At 41.4% G+C, this 22,799-nt stretch overlaps 1 protein-coding gene across 1 annotated transcript in view; it reads right to left on the bottom strand.

The window, feature by feature from the left end:
- The window catches only part of GRID2 (glutamate ionotropic receptor delta type subunit 2), a 1,011,959-nt gene that overhangs the window by 129,531 nt on the left and 859,629 nt on the right, over positions 1–22,799 (bottom strand). The window contains exon 13 of the mRNA XM_054030820.1: positions 10,729–10,924. Coding sequence (XP_053886795.1) covers positions 10,729–10,924 — 196 coding nt within the window. The remainder of the gene's footprint in view (positions 1–10,728; positions 10,925–22,799) is intronic.

Raw genomic sequence — 22,799 nt, 5'->3', positions numbered from 1 at the left:
ATTTATTTTTTATTTAAAAGAACAACAAGACATCTATGCAAAGCTTTTGCCACCCTAACACATAACTCAGACCCCAACAGAACCAAGAGGTATTAAAATAATAATTCAAAAAAACTGCCAGCCAAGCCAGCCAACTAAAAAAATATCAATTCTACCTCTTCATTGGCTGAAGTTATGCTTCCTAGACATCTCCAAAAAAACCTGGGGGCCTGGAAGGTCTCCAAATTAGCTGTTTTGGATCAAACGGGGAGGCAAGTTCTAGAGCTAAGTCTATAACATGAAGGTATATTAATTATCATTTGCATCTGTAAGAGAGAGAGTGGAAACTCAAACATTTCCTACCTCTTTTTAAATGGACTTTTTCCTAGGCTGAGTCACGTAGACCCATATTACATTAAAACAATATTAAATCTGTGACAGAAAATAAAGACGAGAAATTCACAAGCAACAGTGAAATGTGCTTCATGCTTTGTGATGCTGGTACCACAGTGTACATGGATTTATGTAACAGAACGCCACTAGCCATCACCTACAGCCCGCAACTAAAACTTCTCCAGCGCATCATCAAGGATCTACAACCTATCCTGAAGGACGATCCCTCACTCTCACAGACCTTGGGAGACAGGCCAGTCCTCGCTTACAGACAGCCCCCCAACCTGAAGCAAATACTCACCAGCAACTATACACCACACAACAAAAACACTAACCCAGGAACCAATCCCTGCAACTAACCCTATTGCAAACCTATTCAAGGGACACTATCATAGGACCTAATCACATCAGCCACAGCATCAGGGATTTGTTCACCTGCACATCTACCAATGTGATATATGCCATCATGTGCCAGCAATGTCCCTCTGCTATGTATGTTGGCCAAACCGGACAGTCTCTACACAAAAGAATAAATGGGCACAAATCAGAGATCAAGAATTGTAACATTCAAAAACCAGTAGGAGAGCACTTCAATCTCCCTGGACACTCAATAACAGATTTAAAAGTGGCAATTCTTCAATAAAAAAACTTCAAAAACAGACTCCAACGAGAAACTGCAGAACTGGAATTAATTTGCAAACTGGAGACCATCAAATTAGACCTGAATAAAGATTGGGAGTGGATGGGTCACTACAAAAAGTAATTTTCCCTCTGCTGATACTCACAACTTCTTGTCAACTGTTGGAAATGGCCGACGTCCACCTTGATTGCACTGGCCTTGTTAGCACTACAAAAGTAATTTTCCCTCTCTTGATATTCACCCCTTCTTGTCAACTGTTGAGAATAGGCCACTTCCACCTTAATAGAATTGGTCTCATTAGCACTGACTCCCCACTTGGTAAGGCAACTCCTATCTTTTCATGTGCTGTATATATATATATATATACACACACACACACACACACACTGCTTACTGTATATTTCACTCCATGCATCTGATGAAATGGATTTTAGCCCACAAAAGCTTATGCCGAAATAAATTTGTTAGTCTCTAAGGTACCACAAGGACTCCTCTTTGTTTTTAAGAATATGAGTTACAAATATATTACAAAGCAATTCCATCTTGGGGTTATTCTGATAAACAGATAGACTCTTTAATTTGTATTCAGAACCCCTCAATAGTTACAGATTTCTATTATACTGTTGCTTATCTATTGTTTTTATTATGGATGCATTATCATATCTACCCATCTTGATATAATCCTAGCTATTATATCCCACTCTGTGTTATATTCATTAAGAAATGTGGCCTGGTTTATTTGCTTAAATGTCAATTCTGAAAAGAACAGCTACATACACCAATCACGTCTCCGTAGAACCGTAAATGGTAAACAACTCTCCTCTACCACTGCGATCCTACTGAGAGCCTTGCAGTTCATCTAGACCAATTTCTTATGCATACTGATAGAATAATGAAATGTGATTGCAGCTTGGTTAAAGTGCTTCCTGGAACATTTCGCTGCCTGGAACACCCCTTCCCCACAATTTCTTGGTTACTAAAAAGAAATTGATTTATTGAAGACATATTTTCAATACTAGACAATTATGCTGTTCAATTCTAATACAAAAGGACATAAATGGCTTTCTGACAATTTAACTGAAGAGAATAAAATGCCAAAAAGGAAAAAAAAAAAGCCTTATCTTTATTCCTTAGCCCCAGGGAAAACTGCTTACTCAAAAGAAGACTTTTAGCTTTATTTTTAGTTGACACATGTTATAAATATGCTGGTACTGCTTCAGCAAAGGGGGCTAAATTAGATGACCTCTTGAGGACCTCTGGAGACGTTAAGGATTAATAAAGTACAGCAGCAAGAGCTGTAAGACACCCCAAAAGTAGTATCAGAATATGAGGCAACATATGTGCCCCTCAAAACCCAAGTAAATATGGAGCCTAATACAAGATATTCATGCATAAATCCATGTACACTGTGGTACCAGCATCACAAAGCATGAAGCACATTTCACCATTGCTTGTGAATTTCTCGACTTTATTGTTTTCTGTCACAGATTTAATATTGTTTTAATGTAATTTTTTGTGGGACTCTGCAGTACATGAGGGTGTGTGGGAGTGCAGGCACAGCATACACACTTTTTAATAGCCATTAAGGAATTCATAAGGCAAATTTATGGGTTTGAAAAAGTAGCATTCATTATTTGGATAGCATTTCTAGAGCTGTGCTGTTATTCTATCTACATAACAAGCTTCTATTGAAATGGGCAGCTTTACCATCAAGGTTATCCTAGAGGAAATGTCAGCACAGCAACTGACACCATACAAAACTACAGAGCTATTAAATTTCTGAGCACAACATGACCCAGGGAATGTCTCTCCCCTCTCTCTGCAGCTGGCATTGTCATAAACAGGAGGGACAGACCGTTTTTATTGATGAGCAAATATACAGCAGATCTCCTGTTTTGCCTCCAATATGCTATGCCCAAATGAAAACATCTTTTTGGTGCTCTTTATTCAAATCTATAGTTTACTCACAAAATGGTTTTTAACAGTGCCCTTGAGAACTGATTTTCTTCTTTCGGGCTTTATTTCTAATATGTTCATGAATAATAAATGCATTTAATGCTTACCAAATACTTTAAGAACTCTGCCTCTGATGGCATATTATTGTAGCTCTGTGTCTCAACAGAAGCGTGTACAAATTAGATTATTAGATCTTTGGGGCAGGAACAGTATCTTTCTGTGTGTCTGTACAATGTCCAGTAAGACAGAGCCCTGATGATGATTGGGGCTTTTGCGGGTTAATGCAATAATTAATAACACTGACAATAAAATACCTTTTGAGTTTGACATCAGCATATTTACACTCACACCTATTTCCATTGCTGACCACAAATGCACTCTTTATTTTAAGCTGGGAGGCAGGTTGTGGGGGTTGTAGCCCCAAATTGCTGTAATAAATCACTTGTCAGGTGCACTGAAACAAACACTAACCTTGTTTAGTTTTTCAGAAACTTCCAAGTCCTTGCCTGAAGAAGTTTTGCTTATATAAAGGGCAGGACTGTAGGAGATCTGTTTTTAAATCCCTAGTCTGCCTGATTTGAAGCAGACACTGGAACCCAAGTCTCTAACATTTTAGGGGAGTGCCATAACCCCCAGGCTCTGGGGCATTCTGGGGTGAGTTTCTCGCTATTTCTCCTGTTAACGCTGTTCCACCCAGACAATGCTTGTAGACAACATGTTCAATAAGCTTAGAGATGACGGGGAGAAGGGAGATGGTGTGATAGCTAGAGAGTCAAGTGGGATCAAGAGTGGGGGTTAGCGTGTGTCTGTGTGCGCAAACTTCCTTTTGGTTTAGTCTCACATCCTCCAGGATCCAACTGGAGTTTCAAGTTTGACTAAAGCCAAACACTCAAAGAAAACTCAAGCCAAACGATCAGGTTTCCCAAGGCTCCCACTTCAAGCCATACATTGGCCAAGAATCACTGAAAACGCCAGGATGGTTCAAAACTTGCCCCATGTCTACCTAACTTTCATGAAAAAGGACAATCTTTTTAGTGAGCCTTGGGTTGACTTTTATAATGCCACTTGAAACCAGCTGATGTTTGTCTGGCTTTGGGTTCTGTTTGGAAAGTTTTGCACAGCTCTATTCTATGGTCTGTCCACTGTAGTGTGCAGGTTGTTGGGTGCTGGTAGCAGATAGATGGCTGTGAGATGTTCCTGAGACCCTCTGATCACCAAAGGCATCAGCATACGGTATGGGTAATGCTTGTTGGCCTGCAATTCAGAATTCTATATCACTGCACTGTTACACAATTATTTAAAAGAATTCTTCTCTCTAAGCCTTTACTATGGAAAGAAGTTACTGAGTATTACAGAAAATAGCTTTTTTCCCAGCTGATTATTCTTTAGGCTCATGCAAAGTGAATACAATTTGTGATGTGAGATAAGGCTATTAGGAATATATTTTGCGATGAAAAACAACCCCACCCCCATAAACTGACATGCTGACAAGTTACCAGACATTAAATATACTATTGGGAAAAGAGTGAGTGGATCAGGCATTCCTCCTGTCATTACCATCAGTGTTTCACTGGTTAAACCGGCTCAGATGTTATTTTGATAGTTGCTTTGCAGAAAAAGGAAACTATATGACACAAATGAAACCAAACCACCCACAGTAATTCAAACAGAGTAGACCATGAATGCTTGCATCCCCAAGCACTTTTCAACTACAAGTCATAGACTGGACGGAGGTGGGGGATAGCAAAATATGTAACTGCATCCTCACCAGCAAGGTCCAACCTGTCACACCCCTGAGGTTACTTCTGAACTTTATCACTTGTGAGGTAGCGCTATGGCTCCTCCTCTAAGCAGTGTCACCTGATAATAGAGGGAAAGGGCAACACTGGTATCTACGTGTAGGCTCTTAATTCCAAAGCACCTCCTGGCTCCTCCCACTTTGCAGTGGTAGAAAATCAGAATATTTGGTGGATCGAGATACAGGATATTTTCAGTCACTCTAATTATCGGCAGCAGTTTCTTCTTTTTACTCCTTCCATTTACCCCACATCACCACCAACTACTGAATCGTTGTACAGACGCTGTGGCCAAAAGCGTTGACAACCTCCCACAAGTTTGTAATGCTGCCCTGCAAGGAGATGGCAAGGGTGTTCTGCTTCCTAGTGCTGTGACCAATCTCCAAAGCTGCAACACATTCGCTCTCCTGGTGCCACTAGCTTAAAGTGTGGAAATGGTGAAGTCACATGCAAACCCAGCTCTCTGACATCTTAGCGCACACCACCTTTTATTTTCCCTTGCTTAACTTTCCCTTTCATTGTCTTCTAATTTGCCAGATTCAACTACAGTTATTAGCCCAGCTGCTCACAGCATTATTCTATGGACCCACATGTGTTACCAGAGTTTTTAATTTGATTACCACACCTGCAACCAGAAATGGAATAGGACAGTCACTAGATTCAGGAGGGTTTCTGGACACATAAGCAGAAGCAAAGCTTTTCATGACCATACTACTGTTGAAAAGACATTAGCAATAACCATAATTAAGCCCAGTTGTTGCTAGCATGGTTGTGGCAGAGTTCCCCGATCACTGTGGACAGTCATATTTTTCCTGAGAATCATCTTACCTTAGACATTTTATCGACTACTCCTAGGCAGTTTATAGCATAATGTTCTAACACTTTTATAACAGTTTTTTTCAGAAAAATAAAGAGGTCCCTGTGGTCAGAGGAACTGGGCTAGCTAACAGATGTTACTGTGGTTCTAACTACAGTATAGATACAATCTAAAGGGAATGATTGTTCAAAATGAGAAATCGTCACAAGAAAAAGAGAAGCAAAAACTCAGGGACAAACTTTTTCTGGTATTGTGTGTATCTATATGTGGATAAGGGAGAGAATATTAATGTGCTGTGCTTCGGAGGCTGAGGCAAGCTTCTTTTACTGCACAGTTCAGAAGCATTATTTCACTTGACAGTAACTCACAAGCTTCCTACAGGCTAAATATTTTGTATACTGACTTAAATATATGGAGGTATCAAATGCATTACGATTCTGCCAATGCAACTTGGGAAAGGAATTTTCCACTTCACACTCCTGAGGAAAATGCATATGCTGTAGGCTAGGATATCATGTATGGAGGAACAAGGTGGGGAGGGGAGGGTGTTTGGCACCATTATTCTCAAGAGATCAAAGAGCAGACAAAGGCACACTGGAAGTGCTTCACTGTATTTTAAGTGGGAATAGGTTCAAGGGTAGGACAGCCTGTGGTGCTTGTAAAGGATTAAGTAGGGTACTGTGCTTTTTAAGAAGACATAAAGAGGTATGTAATGTGATACATTTAAGCCTAAATGATTTTTTTGGGAGTCCTCAATGAATGTTTAAGCAAGCATGCCTTTGGTCCTGGTAAATCTGCTCACAACAAATAACTGCCATGAAAATGGAGATTCTTTTGACTGAATGAGATGCATATTTCATAACCTATGCAAAAAAGGAAAAATCAATTTGGAATACACAGAGTATTTAGGAATAATAAAGAAAAAAAGAGAGATAAAAGGAAATATTCTCCAGAATAATCCAAAGCAAATGTAGAAATACAGATACCTTCCTTTCCTTCTAATATGACAAAGTAGCTAGAAAAACAAAACTGGTTGTTTCCATGCCTTCAGTTCAGGCCTTCAATGGTTTTATTTTCTCAAGTAGAGGGAAACAATAAATGATGGGAGACAAGAAAATATTTAATGTGCCTATGCTTCTCAGGCAGTCACATATTTTGAGGTATCAAACTCTATTAATCTATTCAAGATCAATCTACCCAGCTATCCTTTAACCACACCTGAGCCAGTCAGGTGCTGTGGATGTAGAAGGAATGAATGCATGCACAATGATATATATAGATATATATATCTATATCTTAACCTGATTTATGGGGGAAAACGGAACCAGGATATGCCAAAATCCAGAAATTTCAAGGAGCATCATGTTTACATCTTAGGCTCCTTCCCTGCCTCTATTTCAGCTGACCAAGGCCATACCAAAGTTGCATCTTTCCTGATCCAAGTAGAGCTAAATAAATATTGTCATAGGGCTTAAACTGTGTTCTTACACACACAGATTATTATTATTATTAGTAATCATGTTTACTATGATAGTGCCTAAGGGCCCACCAAGCATGGGTCCTCATTGTGTACAAACACAGATTAATAGAAGACTTTACAATCTAAATAGACAAGACAGACACAGGGTGGAGGAAGGGGTAGAACATAGTAGCAGAGTGAACAAGTGATGGCAGCAAACAGCATGTTAGTTCCATTATTTTTTTTCGGAGGATGGGGGGAGAAATGGAAAAACAAAGGAAAGGAAGATAAGTGACAGGGACAGGACAAGCGAGAAGATGGTAAAATGGGGAGGTGTGGAGTGAAGTCAGGTGAAGAGACTGTGAAGGAGGGGGAGAGGGCTGGAACAAATAGCCCATCAGTACAGAAAATCCAGTCAAAACAGTACAACATTATCTCAGGATATGTCTACACTGCGTCTAAACACCCACGGCTGGCCTGTGTCAGCAGACTTGGGCTCATGGGGCTCAGGCTAAAGGCCTGTTTAATTGCGGTATAGATGTTAGAGCTCAGACTGGAGCCCAAGGTCTGGGACTCTAAAAGGAGGAAGGGTTCCAGAGTCCAGGCTCCAGCGTGAGCCCGAACATTTATACCACAGTTAAACAGCCCTGTAGCCCAAGCCCTGCAAGGCCAGCTACAGGTGTTTAATTCCAGTGTAGACACACCCTCAATGTCCAGTGGTCCCTGCTTTGGATGTTTCTGCTTCTACCAGCTGGAGTCTGACTCGCTCCTCTCTGCAATTTTCCCCCCACTTCTGGGCCACAGGATATGGGGAGGTACAGGTGCAATTTCCACTGAAATCACTGATGTACAACCCATGCAATCCCACTGAAGTCAATAGGACTGCATGAGATGTCAGTCAGCACTGAATTTGTCTCCACTGTATCATGTTTTTCAAAATAAAAGTTGCTTTCTCAGTATAAATGAAATAAATGAACAATAATTAACAGAGTGAAAAAGAGAGAAAAATTAAAAGGATTTTAAACTGTATGAAAAATCTTTTGAGAGTGTCCTTTTAAATAGCCTCTGTAGTCCTGCTGTCCAACTAGTTTCACTTTGCAATGGCTGCCTGCACATCTAATTTACCTTTGAGAGGATGCAGCAGGGGAGTATAGTTAAAGCAAAGGATGTTTGACGTATTCATTTGCAACACACACACATCCTTAAGTCACAGTATCTGAGTCTCTTCATGGACACTAGGTGGCCTAGTGGAAACTCAATTTTTAGTAGTTGTTCAACAACATTTGCTTGGCAAGCTGTTTGTGTTGGCTTATGTATTTCTTTTCTTGTCAAGTCATGATTTAGCACCACTCAATGGCGTGATTAAAATGAAGCACAAAATGAGACCCAAAATTAGTTTGGTTTGTTTGAGGTTATAATCTTATTGTGTTAATAGCTCTGAGGTGGCCAGTTGTTCTTCAAGGTCGGGAATGAGTTAATGAAAATAATGTAAATGGGCCAAATGGACCCATGAAGTCCTCTGATATACCTGCATGCTTTCATTTTAGAGTTATTTTACAGAGATTAAAATCTGCCTTATCAGTTACATTTTTTTGGTCTTAATTTTCTTCTGTACACAGGGTTGGTACATAACACCATATTTATCATCCAAGTGAGGATGAAAGATTCAAACAGATCTTAAAGATAGAGCTTCCAATTCCTTAGAGAGAGATATTTCTTCCTGGCCAGGCCAAATTCAGTCTTCAAAGAGCCTTCTATTTATTTGTCACCTGTCTGAGCAGCAAGGGTCTCTCTCTCTCTCTCTCTCTCTCTCTCTCTGGCATTTCTTCCTGTGAGGTGTATGGGGTGGGGAGAGCAAGCATGTGCATGCGTATGCAGGAATGGATGGAAGCATACATTCATTGGGAATGATCTTGCAGCTATTTGGAAAGAAAGAGAGAGAGAGAGAGAGAGAGGTTGGCTAATCGCTGCTTTGCTAAAGCTTAGCTCTTTGATACCATCACTTGCAATTGCTTATTCCTGGAAAGCAAAGCTATGGGAAACTAAACAACTCAGACAATGCTGTTTCTGTCAATTTAAAAACAGCAAATACCATGTCTTCAGGAATTAGAAATCAAAGACTGTAATCTGTAATTACCTGCCAGTGTAATACACTGGTTGTTTTCCTCAGCTAAAGGGCTTTAGTCAACACCCACTTATGTTTGATGTGCTCTGGTTTTTTATTGTCCTGAAACTCATGGTATAACTTTGGGAGACAAGTCACAGTGATGGATTTTTTTTAAAGGAGCTTCCCAGCTTTATAAGCATCTTGCAAACTGGACCAAAATATATTTTCTCAAAAATGCCTTTTCCCTTGGTCAATCAATCTTCAGCTGTCCCTTTCTCTGGCATTTTAGAAATATTTACATCAAACGTATTTCAGCTTATGACACATTCTAGAAGGATTTCATATGTGCATTTCCCCTGGCCCTTCCCATCTTCCCCTCTTTCATGACATTTAGTGTCTGGTAAATCTTTGAGTTGGGAAATATGATCCAAGCTATAATGGCGGTGGGTGAAGTCACTTGTTTATCAAACTCCTAAACAGTTGTTATCTTGTAGCTCTTTTATTATCAAGAGATCACCAGTAGAAAATGGCTTCATCATTGCTTTTTAAAAAGACCCTTTCCTTTATGTGCTCTCATCAACTGTCACAACACCATGGATGTATGGGATATCCTAGGAAGTGAATTTCAGTAGAAACAAAAGGCAACAGCTCTGAAATGGCTTGATTGGATTTTGATAGATCTAAAAAAGATTGAATAACTAAACCTTCGATGAGGAAACATGAAACAGTTCAGTTTTCTATTATAATTAATTCTCCCCATCTTCAAATTTAAATGAACCCTATAAAATAAGGCCCTGCTAAAATAACAAAATATGCTGTTTTCTCAGGGACCTATTTTATAGAATAAATTTTCAATTTGGAGATGTTATCATAGGGATGAATTTTGTTCTGTTCTCATTCACACAGATGCAATTCCCATTGAAGTCACTGATGAAAAATATTCACAATCTCATTCTGTGCTATTTAATGGATAGGTGATCTTAAATTCAAAATCTCTCCTGTTTACTTGACTTTTCTAAGAATTCACTTGACAAAAAAGTTTTTACATAATTTTGCTTTCCCATAGCAAATCAAGTTTAAGAGATTGCTGTGAAGTTTTTTAAACAAGGTCATGCTTTTCTGCCTGCTTTCCGCATAACACATAGGATTCATAACCATGACTGAAAGATTAAGTTTTCAGAGTCAGAAGTCTAAAAACAAATCTCTATTTTGCATTCAAACCTACAGTAAGCACTTTGTACAGTACACTGCGATGTCTTCTGTTATTAAAGTCCAGTGATCCTACCCTCATTTTGGATTCTGACAAATGTATTCTTCTTTCAGATCTCTAAATCCTCAATCGTTTTCAGAGCAAATATTTTTTGGACTTGCATTTTAAAATGTAATGGAAAACTGCCCATAGGGAACTGAGCTGAGAGCGCCCAATCCTTTGAGCTGGAGCAATGAGCTATAAATTGATTAGGTAATATCATTGTCCTATGTGCAAATGCAGATCCAAATGTTAAAAAACAGTTAAAAAAAATCCAGCACTGGAACAGAGCATCTCCGATTGTCAAGGAAAAGGTAAACCATGCCTCATACCTTCTGAATGCCTGCTGGTGACTCCAGCACATTATTCTCTGAGCCGTTACTTCTGTTAATCATCCGCCACATTTGAGAATACATGCTGTCCCTCTCAAAAGGATTCATCCCCTTCACTCGAACATGCTCATAGACTGCAGAGTCCAAGACAGTGCCATAAGGAATATCCGTCTGCCTGGAGAGATCCTGGAGAGACCTTAATTGGTGGTGAAGAAAAGAGACAGAGGAGACATGATTCCACATTTCCAAGCTGAACGAGAGCTGCAGGCAAGCAAAGGACAACACATAGGAAGACAGCTGCCAAGTCACTGTTCTGTAGGGTTACCATTCGTCCGGATTTACCTGGACATGTCCTCCTTTTGTGTGCTAAAAATAGCGTCCGGGGGGAATTTGTAAAGCACTCACAATGTCCGGGATTAGCAGAGCGAGCGGCTGGGAGGGCTGCAGGGAAGTCCCGGGCTGGACTCAGGAGCAGCTGTAGAGGAGCCGGATCCGCCCTGCATTCTGAGCCGGCAGCTCCCTTACAGCCCAGTCCAGCAGCACTGTGCAGGGCCAGACCGGGTTTTGTTGTGCAGGGCCAGACCGGGTTTTGTTGTGCTGGGGAGCTCAGCCACGTGTCCGGCTCGGCTGCACAGAGCCCAACACTCTGTTCTGAGCAGCAGGGTAAGGGGGGCAGGAGAAGGGGCAGGGAGGTTCTGGAGGTGGCAGTCAAGAAACGGGGGGGGCTTTTTGGGGGGAGTGGAGAAAGTTTTGGGCAGTCAGGGTACAGGTAGGGGGTAGGGTCCTGGGGGACAGTTGGGGGGGGGTCTTAGGAGGGGGCAGTTAGGGGACAAGGAACAGGGAGTCTTAGGTAGGGGGTGGGGTTCTGGAGGGCAGTTAGGAGCAGGGGTCCCAGGAGGGGGCAGTCAGGGGACAAGGAGCGGGGGGGGTGTTTGGGAGTTCTGGGGGGGGCTGTCAGGTGGCAGGAGTGGGGAGAGGGATCGGAGCAGTCAGGGGACAGGGAGCAGAGAGGTTTAGATGGGTTGGGAGTTCTGGGGGGGGGGCTGTCAGGGGGTGGGGAGTGGTTGGATGGGGCGTGGGAGTCCCAGGGGTCTGTCTGGGGGTGGGGGTGTGGATAAGGGTTGGGGCAGTCAGGGGACAAGAGGCAGGGAGGCTTAGATAGGGAGTGGAGTCCTGGGGGGCAGTTAGGGGCAGGGGTCCCAGGAGGGGGCAGTCAGGGGACAAGGAACGGGGGGAGGGTTGGGGGTTCTGGGGGGGCGGGAAGTGGGAGGGGCAGGGGCGGGGCTAGGGCGGGGCTCCTCCCGTCCTCTTTTTTTCTTGCTGAAATATGGTAACCCTACTGTTCTGTTTACTTTCTTAAAAGACAAAGTAAGACTAGGAGAAACAGAATTGCTTTTATGCTTTAAGACAGAAAGAAAAATGTGAGGCCAAAGGGAAGGGGGGAAATGAGATTGAAGGAAAAAAGAGAACATTGCAAGGTACAAGAGCGTGCTCTCAAGTGATGACAGCTTTCTTTTGGGGGGCAAAAGGGAGTGTATTTAGCCACTCCAACAAATGTAAAATGAATCAGATAAAAGCCTGGTAATAGCCTGAAGTAATGTCCCTCTATTTTACACATTGCTGGGGACTCGCAGACAGAAATCAGAAAGGTCAGAAAAAGAGCTCAATGAATATAGCCCTAGGCACCAGGCCCAGGCATTACTTGGAGCTGGCATGCTAAACACCAGAAAGCAGCTGTCTCTGTTGGTATGTTCTGCATCAAGATATACACTCAGCATAGACAGTGGTGAAAGTAAGCCGGTACAGTCAGGTACACCATACCATTATGGGGGGAGGGATAACTCAGTGGTTTGAGCATTGGCCTGCTAAACCCAGGGTTATGAGTTCAATCCTTGAGGGGGCCACTTAAGGATCTGGAGCGAAAAATCAGTACTTGGTCCTGCTAGTGAAGGCAGGGGGCTGGACTCAATGACCTTCCAGGGTCCCTTCCAGTTCTATGAGATAGGTATATCTCCATATATTATTATTAAGACATTTATTGCTGGTACGCTGTACCGGAAAGACACATTTTTAAGAATGAATTGTAGAGCCCTGCACGGATATAAATTTATACCTGCGGATGTGGATATCCACAGAGAAATCGGTATCTGCTGAACTGCAGGGCTCTCCCGGGAACCACAGCGATGAAAGGAGCAGAACATGGGGCTGCTGCTCCCAAGAGCCAGTGCCCTGTGCTGGCAGCTTCTCCACCGCGGCTGTACCGCTCCTAGCCCTGTCCTCCAGCGGGGCTGTACAGCTGCGTGGAAGGGCTGGGGATGGTACAGTTGCATTGGAGGAGCTGCCGGTGCAGGGCGCTGGCTCCTGAGAGCGGCAGCCCCTTGTTCTGCTCCTTTTGCCGTTGTGGTTCCCGGGAGAGCCCTGTGGTTCAGCGGATACAGATTTATCTCCATGGATATCCCCACCTATGGGTATAAATTTTTATCTGTACAGGGCTCTTGTCACAGAATATTTTTTGTGAGTGGGGGACGGGAGGATCGGTACTGTACCGGTAAGAATTAAAATCTAATTGCACCACTGACCTGAGAGAGTAGATTAAGAATAGATTGGGAATGCTCCCTAGCACCATTTTCAGAAGCTGGAGACTTTTGTTCTATTTTTATAAGCTGCGTGGAAGTTCACAATAAATTTGCTCAGTTTGATAAGTTCTTTAGCCTTATCCACTCTGTGTGTGTGTTTGTATGGGTATATACACACACAAAAGCTGATTATATGTAAACTAATGTAGGGGTTTCTAAAAGTATCCAGAATATGTCTTTATCTGCCCTGGCCTTAAAATGATTTTGTTATTCCAATCCCTTCCAGGCTCCAGACATGACCTCTTTGCCCCTATTTACTCATTCTATTGTACCACTTAACCATACCTTGATTTCTTTAATGACATTCATTAGAGTTTCAGAGGGACTGCTGTAATATATCTAACACCCAGGACCCATTAAGGCTTTTGCTGGCACAAATTGCCTTTATGTAACTGCACAAATCTAATGGATGACATTTAAGGACAAATAAAAGATCTGTCTGTGTGCAGTCTTAAACTAGACCAGAGGTTCTTCCACTGGGGGTGGGCTGCCCTGGGGGAGGGGCATACAATATATTCTGAGGGGGGCGTGAGCAGCTTTAATGAAAAAAAAACAACAACAACATACTGGGCACATTTTACCCACAGCAACGAATAACTAGCAAAGCTCATTCCTCCAGACATCTCCAGTCCTCAGATGGCGCTGTGCATTTTGATGGATTTCATAGCATTGTACAAAGTCATTGCCATGTATACATTAATCCGTTTTCAAGGATGCTGTGTGCACATTTAGTTGTAAGCATCTACCACACTTGCAGTTTTGCTTTTGCTCTTATTGAAACGGACCATTGGCTTGGTTTGAATCAATGCCTTACTGTTTTTAATATTTAGTGAGTGCTGCATGTTGATTTTTTTTATCAGTATATGTACTTGTATGGTGGTGGTGAGGCCTAAACTACTACGACACAAAGAAGGGGGCACCATCAAATACGTTTGAAAACCACTGAACTAGACAATGGCAAACTGCAAAGATCCACCTGGTGGTAGATGACTGAACAAGGAGCAATGGTCTCAAGTTGCAGTGGGGGAGGTCTAGGTTGGATATTAGGAAACACTATTTCACTAGGAGGGTGGTGAAGCACTGGAATGGGTTACCGAGGGAGGTGGTGGAATCTCCATCCTTAGAAGTTTTTAAGGCCCGGCTTGACAAAGCCCTGGCTGGGATGATTTAGTTGGAGTTGGTTCTGAGTTGAGCAGGGGGTTGGACTAGATGACCTCCTGAGGTCTCTTCCAACCCTAATCTTCTATGATTCAACAGCTCCAAGCGGCACATTTGAGATACGTAAAAGAGAAGGTATTCAAAAGGGTCCTAAAGACAAAAATCAAGGAAATAAAATCCTTACAAGTGGCAGGGATGCTACTTAAGAAAACCATAATAATCTCATAAGGCATGTGTATTGCAGAACAAAAACAGAACCAGGAAAGCAAGAAGTAAATCAATGGGTATGTCCACACCGTGATTAAAAAAACCTGCAGCGCTGAGTCTCAGAGCCTGGGTCAGCTGACTTGGGCTTGAGGGGCTTGGACTATGGGCTATAAAATTGCTGCGTAGACATTCAGGCTCAGACTGGAACCTGGGCTTTGAGACCCGTGGGTCTCCAGCTCAAGCCTGAACATCTATGCTGCAATTTATAGCCCCGTAGCCCGAGCTCTTTGAGCCCGAGTCAGCTGACCTGGGACGACCATGTAATGGGGAGAGACCTACCTTCAACTTGCCTTTTTATGGTAAGAGAGACGCAGTATTCTCATAGATTAAGGTGTCAGAAGAACTAGTGGTGGAACTAATTCATAATTTAAAAACTAAGTCACCAGGTCCAGATAGTATGAACCCAAGAGTCCTGAAAGAGCTCGAATATGAAGTGGCTGTTAGCAAAAATATGCAATCTCTCATTAAAAACAGCCACCTTATGAGAGGACCGGAGGGTAGCAAATATATCTATGTTTTTAAAAAGGCACTAGAGATGATCTAAATGATTACAGAACAGCAAACTTTACAGCTAGCCTAGTCTATTAGTTGAAACAACAATTAAAATAGAATTTAAAAGATCTGGAAGATAATGATATCCAGAATGATTTCTTCAAAGGAAAATCATAGTTTGCTAATCTATTAGAATTAGTTGAATCTATCAAGAATGTAGTGAATTTCAAAAGGCTTTTGAGAAGGGTCAAGGTCCATGAAGGGACTTAGGCACCTAAATCCCAGATTTAGGCACCGCTGTTATCCACAAAACCTCTCACTAGATGCCTAAATTTTGCTGTAGAAGTCCCCATAACACTTAAATTTGTCATCTCTGGGCACATGCACAGTACCTCACTCTAGGCATCAGGATGCCTCTCTCACATCTAAGCCCCAGTGTGATCCTCAAACCAGGGGTACCATAGGCATTCCCTTGCCTATCTTGCCAGCAAGACCCAATGTGGTAGGCCTGCTCAGAGCATGCCCAGTAGGTCAGGGCCCATTCAAAATCCAGCCAGAGGTGAAGGAGGTTCCGCCCTCTCTTTTGACTTGTAGTCCAGTGGTTAAAGCACTCACATAGGATGTGGGACACCCAGCTTCAATTTTTCCCTCTGCCTGATGGGGAGAAACGATTTGAACAGGGGGTCATCTCACCTCTCAGAAGAGTGCCCTCACTGAACTCCGGGATAGTCTGATGTTTCTCAGACTCTCCTGTTGAAGCTGTTCCACTTTAACTATTTAAATAGTCACAGGACCAAAAAAAAAAGAGAGAGCGAGCGAGAGCCTGCTGGTTAAGGCACTCACCTGAGAGGTGGGAGACATTGGATCCAGTCCCCTTGCTCTAATAGTTATTTAATTATTTGTTCAAAGTGGAACAGCTTTGACAAGACTGAGGGAGACTGACATCAGAATATCCCATAGCTCAGTGATCAGGGCAATCTCCTGAGAGTAAAAGTTCAAATCCATTCTTCTCATCAGACACCGGGTGGGAACTGAACCCAGGTTTCCCCATATCTTGGGTGATTGCTTTAATCACTGAGCTCAAAGTTATAAGGGAGGAGTCACCACTTCCTCCTGCATTTCATGCAAGAATGGCTTAGGCACCTAAGCCTCCTGTCTCCAAGAGAAGTGAAGTCCAGAGAGGACCGTGAAGAACTTCAGAGGGATCTAACCAAGGTAGGTGAATGGGCAACACAATGGTAAATAAAGTTCAGTGTTCATAACTGAAAAGTAATGATATTAGAGTGAAAATGTTAAACTATTCATACACCCTAAAGGGTTCTAAATTAATGGTATCATCTCAGGAAAGAAAACTGGGCATCTCTGTGGATAGCTCAAAGAAGAGCTCAATTCAATATGCAGCTCTGATCAAAAAAGAAAACAAGAAAACAAGATATTAGGGAGTTAGGAATGATAAATAATAGGAGAATATTATAATTGTAATTGCTTTCTATAAGTCAATAGTACAGCTTCATCTGATAATCACCCTATCTCAAAAAGGATATTGCAGAATTAGTGAGGATTCAGAGAAGGAAATGCTTTGGAGCACAGAAAAGTTCTCATATGAAGAGAAATTGGAAAGGTTGGGATTGTTTATGTTAGAAAAGAAATTAATAAAGAGAGGACATCATAGAAGTATATAAAATATGGAATGGTCTAGAGAAAGTAGATCGGGGACTTCCATTCTTCCTGTCTCATAACAAACGAAGAAGCCATTCAATTAAATTAAAAGGTGGAAATTTCAAAACCCATAACAGGAAATACTTTTCCACACAATACATCATTAGAATAGTGGAATGTGGAACTCTTTGTTACAGGATGCTGCTGAGGCAAAAAACAAACAAACAAAAAAACCTTACGTTTCAACTAGGGAGTGTATATTTATATGGATAAAAAGAATATCCAGTTATAATATTTAATGTTTACATACATTTTGGAAGAGTTATTAAATCTCATGCTTCACGCTTTTAAAACAATCTCGTTATGTAAGGATTAGGAGACCACATAAAATGGGGGACCAATTATCCTACATCTGCCTAAGGCAAGTTTTCTTGCACCTTCCTCTGAAGCACTGATGCTGGCCATTGTCAGAGACAGCATATTGTGCTAGATGGACCATGGGTCTGATCCAGTTATCAGGTCTTGTTTTCAACAACAATCCCATGGTGCTTTCCCTAAGAAGAGGGTCTTTTAGACTGTTGTCCTAGATGAGAATTTTCCCTGCCAACTACTGTCATCCAGTGGTAGACACACTTCAATGATATTTAATGTATATATCTGTCAAAAGCTTTGGCATAATTGATGAAAGGCACTGTATAACATTAAAGATACTATATTCTCCAATTCTGGATTGCTGCTGCTGCTTCTGCTGTTAATAAGTTTCTGTATCTCCTAGCAGCATTTAGAAATGTAACAAACGCTGTCACGGGTCATATATCATAATGTCCTGTAATTGTTCAATTACTTGCCATACACATTACTGGAATAGGGTAGTGAGAAGTACTTACTGAGTCCCCAGTTTCTAATGAGAACACCTAGCAAAATTGTAATCAGTAGCTTACAGGACTCTGTGTAGCCATATAATTTCCAATATAACAACCAACACAGCAATTTCCCGACATGTATTGCTAACTGCTAGCATAAAAGATATGTGGAATTGCTGCCATGGAACAGTACATTTAGAAATAGCAAGAAAAAAAACCACCAGTTTCCCTGTATGTCTTATAACTACAAAAGCAATTTTGTTATGTATAAAAACATAAACCAAAGCGCTATATGAATAATCGGGAGTGGAAACAGCATTAAGAGTGAGCTACGAAATTCTGGTTTCACTCCATTTTTACAGGCTGGCAACAGTAGCATAAGGTAGTGCCAGAAGTGGAGAAGTATGATGATAAGGAGTGTGTTGATCTCCTTATTAAGGGACAAAAAGCTTGTATTTAACAACTGAATTATTTAATTTGAATATTACATAACTCTAATACAACAGCAGTCAGAACCTGAGCTTGACTGAATCCTACGGCTCCATCCTGCCTTTCAAAATGGAGGACGACCTTTGTTCTCTGCAGCCCCATCCCACAGCCCTACACAACAGCGATAGCTACTCCATTCAGCGAGGTGGAGGGAGTGTTTGAGTTCAAGTTCTGCATGTTTGCTAAATTCTGTTACGAATAGCAAATCCTAAACTGTGTTTCACCTGCCCCTATTTTGATGGTTAAGTAGAAGTTCCCAGCTTGCTGATTCTATATAGGGGGCATCCTATCTAAACCACAAGAGTTAGAGATGGAAAAGACCAGTTAGGTCATTGAACGACCCTTCAGCAAGGGCACATAACCTATGACTTCATTTTGTATATAATCTGCTTTAGGGATAAAGTTTTACATTTGCATCTGCACAGATTTGTGGTGTGACAGTCACAATCCAGCAGCTGAGATGCAACAGAATAAAACAAAAAACAAACCCTTAGCAGAAAAGTGAAATTCTTACAGTTTAGAAGCTTCCTCAGCTCTATAGATGGATCAATCTTCATATGAACCATTCTTGAACCATTCTTCTCTGAGGTTTTTTTTTGGTATCTACTTTATTTCTATTAATATTTGTAGATTATAATTTTGCTTTTTTAATGTATCTTTATTTCTGGACTGAACAATTGATTCTCCCATTCATACACATGAGATTTACATGAGTGACTCCTATTAGAGTTAATGGACATGTGTAAGTCCCACCAGCTCACCACACATGCACACACAGGAGCATAAGTCTCAAAATGAAGACAACTTGGTATCCAATGACCCTGTGCTTATGGAGGAATCCTTAGTCCAGATTCTGATATCCTTACTCACGCTGAGTAATACCCTTTCTCACACAGAGTAACACCTTAACCCATGAAATGTTTTACTGATTTCAGCAGAAATCTCTGTGGAGCAAAACGCGTACTCAGCAAGAGTAAGGGTATCAGAGTGGCTTTGGATATTCTAATTTTGAAACAATTAAAAAGTGACTGATGGCATTAAAGACATACTGATAAGTGAGAAGTTAAGCTTTTGGTATAAGCAATTTTAAGTGAATTTTAATATAGAGAATCGCTGTTTGATATAAATAGAATAAAAGTCCCAAATTGTTTCAGTGCATTACAATGAAAAAGCTACAATTCTAGTTATGGTTATAACTATGCTTACTGTGCAGATTTTTTGTGGAAAAATATTTAAGTTATATGTGGGGTGCATGGCATAAAATTTTCCATCAATGCTTTATTAGGACTAAATTAGATTATTAATGGCATAGTATTAATTCTATCATTCGGCCACTGTGAGGATGAATAATGTCTGTACAACACTTCGAATATGTTAAGAGCTAAATATTATCTTTACAAAGCTGAACCATTAAAAATTATATTTACTGTTCAACATGTATAACGTTTACTTTCTGTGCCTTATTCAGACAAGGCAAACCAACTCAATTGCTTAGTTTCATGGTGGACTCTAGTCATTATCACTTTCTGGTTTAGCACAATTTCCAGCAAAACAGAGACATATTTAATTACAATCAAAGATTTTGCCTGCACTTTGGATTTAGAGAAAAATTACTTCTCTTTGTGTTGCGTTCTGTTTGTGTTGCGTTCTGTTTTCACACTCACTTGCCCCCCCCCCCCTTTTCTCTCTTTAAAACAAATCTTACGCTGGGGCCTTATACCGTAATCTTGGGCAGTGTTTTAAATGGAATTGTAATTTGTTGCTGATATGTGTCAAGAATTGTTTTTAAAACATTCAAAATATAGATTAGAAAATGCAAAGAATATAGTGTCCATTTATGTTGACTGCTTTATCAGAACTGACTATTGCACGTAGCTGTTTTTCAGAGAGCAATCAGTCACTAAATAAAGGAGCAAATAATTGATCTGATTGCTTACATCAAAGTCCTTATTTATTATTCTAATTCAGATAAAGATTGCCTGCAAGTTGTGTTTTTCATCTCCTGGAGCTCTAAGGGTTTATTCAGAGGCATGCTCGGGAGATAGGGCATAGCAAGACAAGTGATTTGAGGCTAGATAGTGACAGCTGTGACAGAAAGTAATAACAGTGCTTGCCAGCTAGTTTAAAGGTCTGGATGGACAAGGTACAAGGCAAGGGGGTAAAGAGCACCCTGTCTTTCAGAGAAGGATAATACCTATTGTCATTACAGTACATGAACCCTAATGTAGCCCCCCTTCAAAGCAAATCTGTAAGAGCTCTGCTGTTTGGAAGTATTTGGGGACATCCTAGCTTAATATGAATTGTGGTATGTGAAAAATGTCTGGAAAGAACCAATAAATACAAATAAGTGTATTGGGATTCTTGTTGAGATACACAACCTGCTAGAAAACACAAGGTTGAGTGCAAGGAGTGGAGGGAAGTTGGATAAACATTCCATAGCCTCCAACATCCTCTCTTTAAAGTAGGGTAAGTGTACAAAGGGTGTAGCCACACACAAGTGGGGAACAATAGAAACATTTATCTGGGAGCAGGAAAAGGAAAGAAACTATGTCCTCTCTCTTTGTGGATACAAAGAGAAGAATTTCTTTTAAAGGAGAGCTTAAAGTGAGGCTCTTAGGTTCTCATTTCGGCACCTAAATAAGTAGCCTGATTTTCAAAAGTGCTAAGGACAGCTCCCATTACTTTAAGGTCCTTCACAGGTTAGTTCTGCTCTACCTATCAGATCTTATAAGTTACCAAGCCCACTTCTGCTCTGCCAACAATTAGCCCATTAGCCCAATTTTTCTTCACTCACTTTTTTGCTTTTTCCCACACTGCTCCTTATGCATGGGAGCAGCTCCCTGTCAATATCCACAAAGCCACTCACTATATTGTTCTCCTTAAAATCCCTCTTTAAAACTCATCTGTGGTGTGATGCCTACAAAACACTTGACAGTGGCTAAGCAGTTGGTGTTCTGAGACTGTTAATTGTCTCATCATATGCTAGATTGTAAACTCCTTCAAGATGGAACATTTGCTTATTACGTGTGTACAGCACCTAGCATAACGGGGTCTTGATCCCTGATGGAGACCTCTAGGCCTTACCACCATACCAATAATAATAATTGAACCAGAAAGAAAAGAACTAGAAACCGCACAAGAAAGCCTGACTTCAGGAGAATTCCAGACTCATTTTCTAGCATGAAGATGTTCAGATAAGCTGCCAATGAGGCATACAAACTTTTGGATGTTTATCTGAATCAAATGCACATCCATGCCTTCTGAGCTTGCCTATCACTTGGTGGCACATCCCTTGAGTCTTCTGTTTTTTAAAAAATATTGTATGCAAAATTTTAGTACTTGTGGAAATTTCCAAATGAAGTCTTCTGCTTATCCACAGAACTGGCACAGCATAGTCACTTATAGTGTGAGCTTCCCTGCATTACCCTGTCAATCGACCTAAAAGGATTAGGGCCCAGATCCACAAGGGGATTTAGGTTTGGCAATGTGAAGTATTGCAACACCTATGATTTAGGCGCCTAGAAAAGCTCTGGAATCCTCAAATCCTGGGTTAGGCACCTAGGCTCTCTTTATTCCTATACAATGAATGGGGGGAGAGAAGCTTCTGAGAATGAGATCCATACAAGCCAGCTCGCTAGGTCGGGAGCTGGCTAAGATAACCAATGGGAGATGCCAACAAGAGGGATGTGTCCTAAGCCCCTCCCCTCTCATGGAGTTAGGCACCTAAACCCGGGCTGCAGGAAGGGGGGAGGGATAGCTCAGTGGTTTGAGCATTGGCCTCCTAAACCCAGCGTTGTGAGTTCAATCCTTGAGGGGGCCACTTGGGGATCTGGGGCAAAATCAGTACTTGGTCCTGCTAGTGAAGGCAGGGGGCTGGACTTGATGACCTTTCAAGGTCCCTTCCAGTTCTAGGAGATGGGATATCTCCATTATTATTAAAGGTGCCTAGCTCTGTTTGCGATCCACATCTGGGAACTCTCTCCTGGAAGAGAGGTGGCTTAGGTACCTAACATGTTTCTTGTGAGACCAAGGTAAGGCGCCTAACTCCACATACAAAACAGCCATGTGGGAGAGTAGGTGTAGGGTGACCAGATGTCCCAATTTTATAGGGACAGTCCCAATTTTGGGGTCTTTTTCTTATATCGGCTCCTGTTACCCCCCATCCCGTCCCGATTTTTCACATTTGCTGTCTGGTCACCCTAAGTAGGTGTCAGAGGCGTTCCTCATAATCTTTAGCCCAATGGTTAGGTTACTCACTCAAAATGTGAGAGATTATAGTTCAATTACTCCCTCTTTGCAATAAGGAGAAGGGATTTGAACAGAGGCACTGGGGATGCATGGAGTTTTACAGGGATCTCCCTGGGTTGGATGCCTGCATAATAGTTCACAGAAGGATGGCATGTGAGGTCTCTGCCAAGAATCAGTTGCCCACTGGTCATAATCATTGAAAAATATATGGATGGATAATATTTTAGGAGTTATGTATCTATAATGAAAATTATGCTCT

This window comes from Malaclemys terrapin, chromosome 5 (genome assembly GCF_027887155.1).
Source record: "Malaclemys terrapin pileata isolate rMalTer1 chromosome 5, rMalTer1.hap1, whole genome shotgun sequence".
Lineage (NCBI taxonomy): Eukaryota > Metazoa > Chordata > Testudines > Emydidae > Malaclemys > Malaclemys terrapin.
The sequence above is the reverse complement of the archived record's forward strand: the minus strand, read 5'-3'. Positions and strand labels throughout refer to the sequence as shown.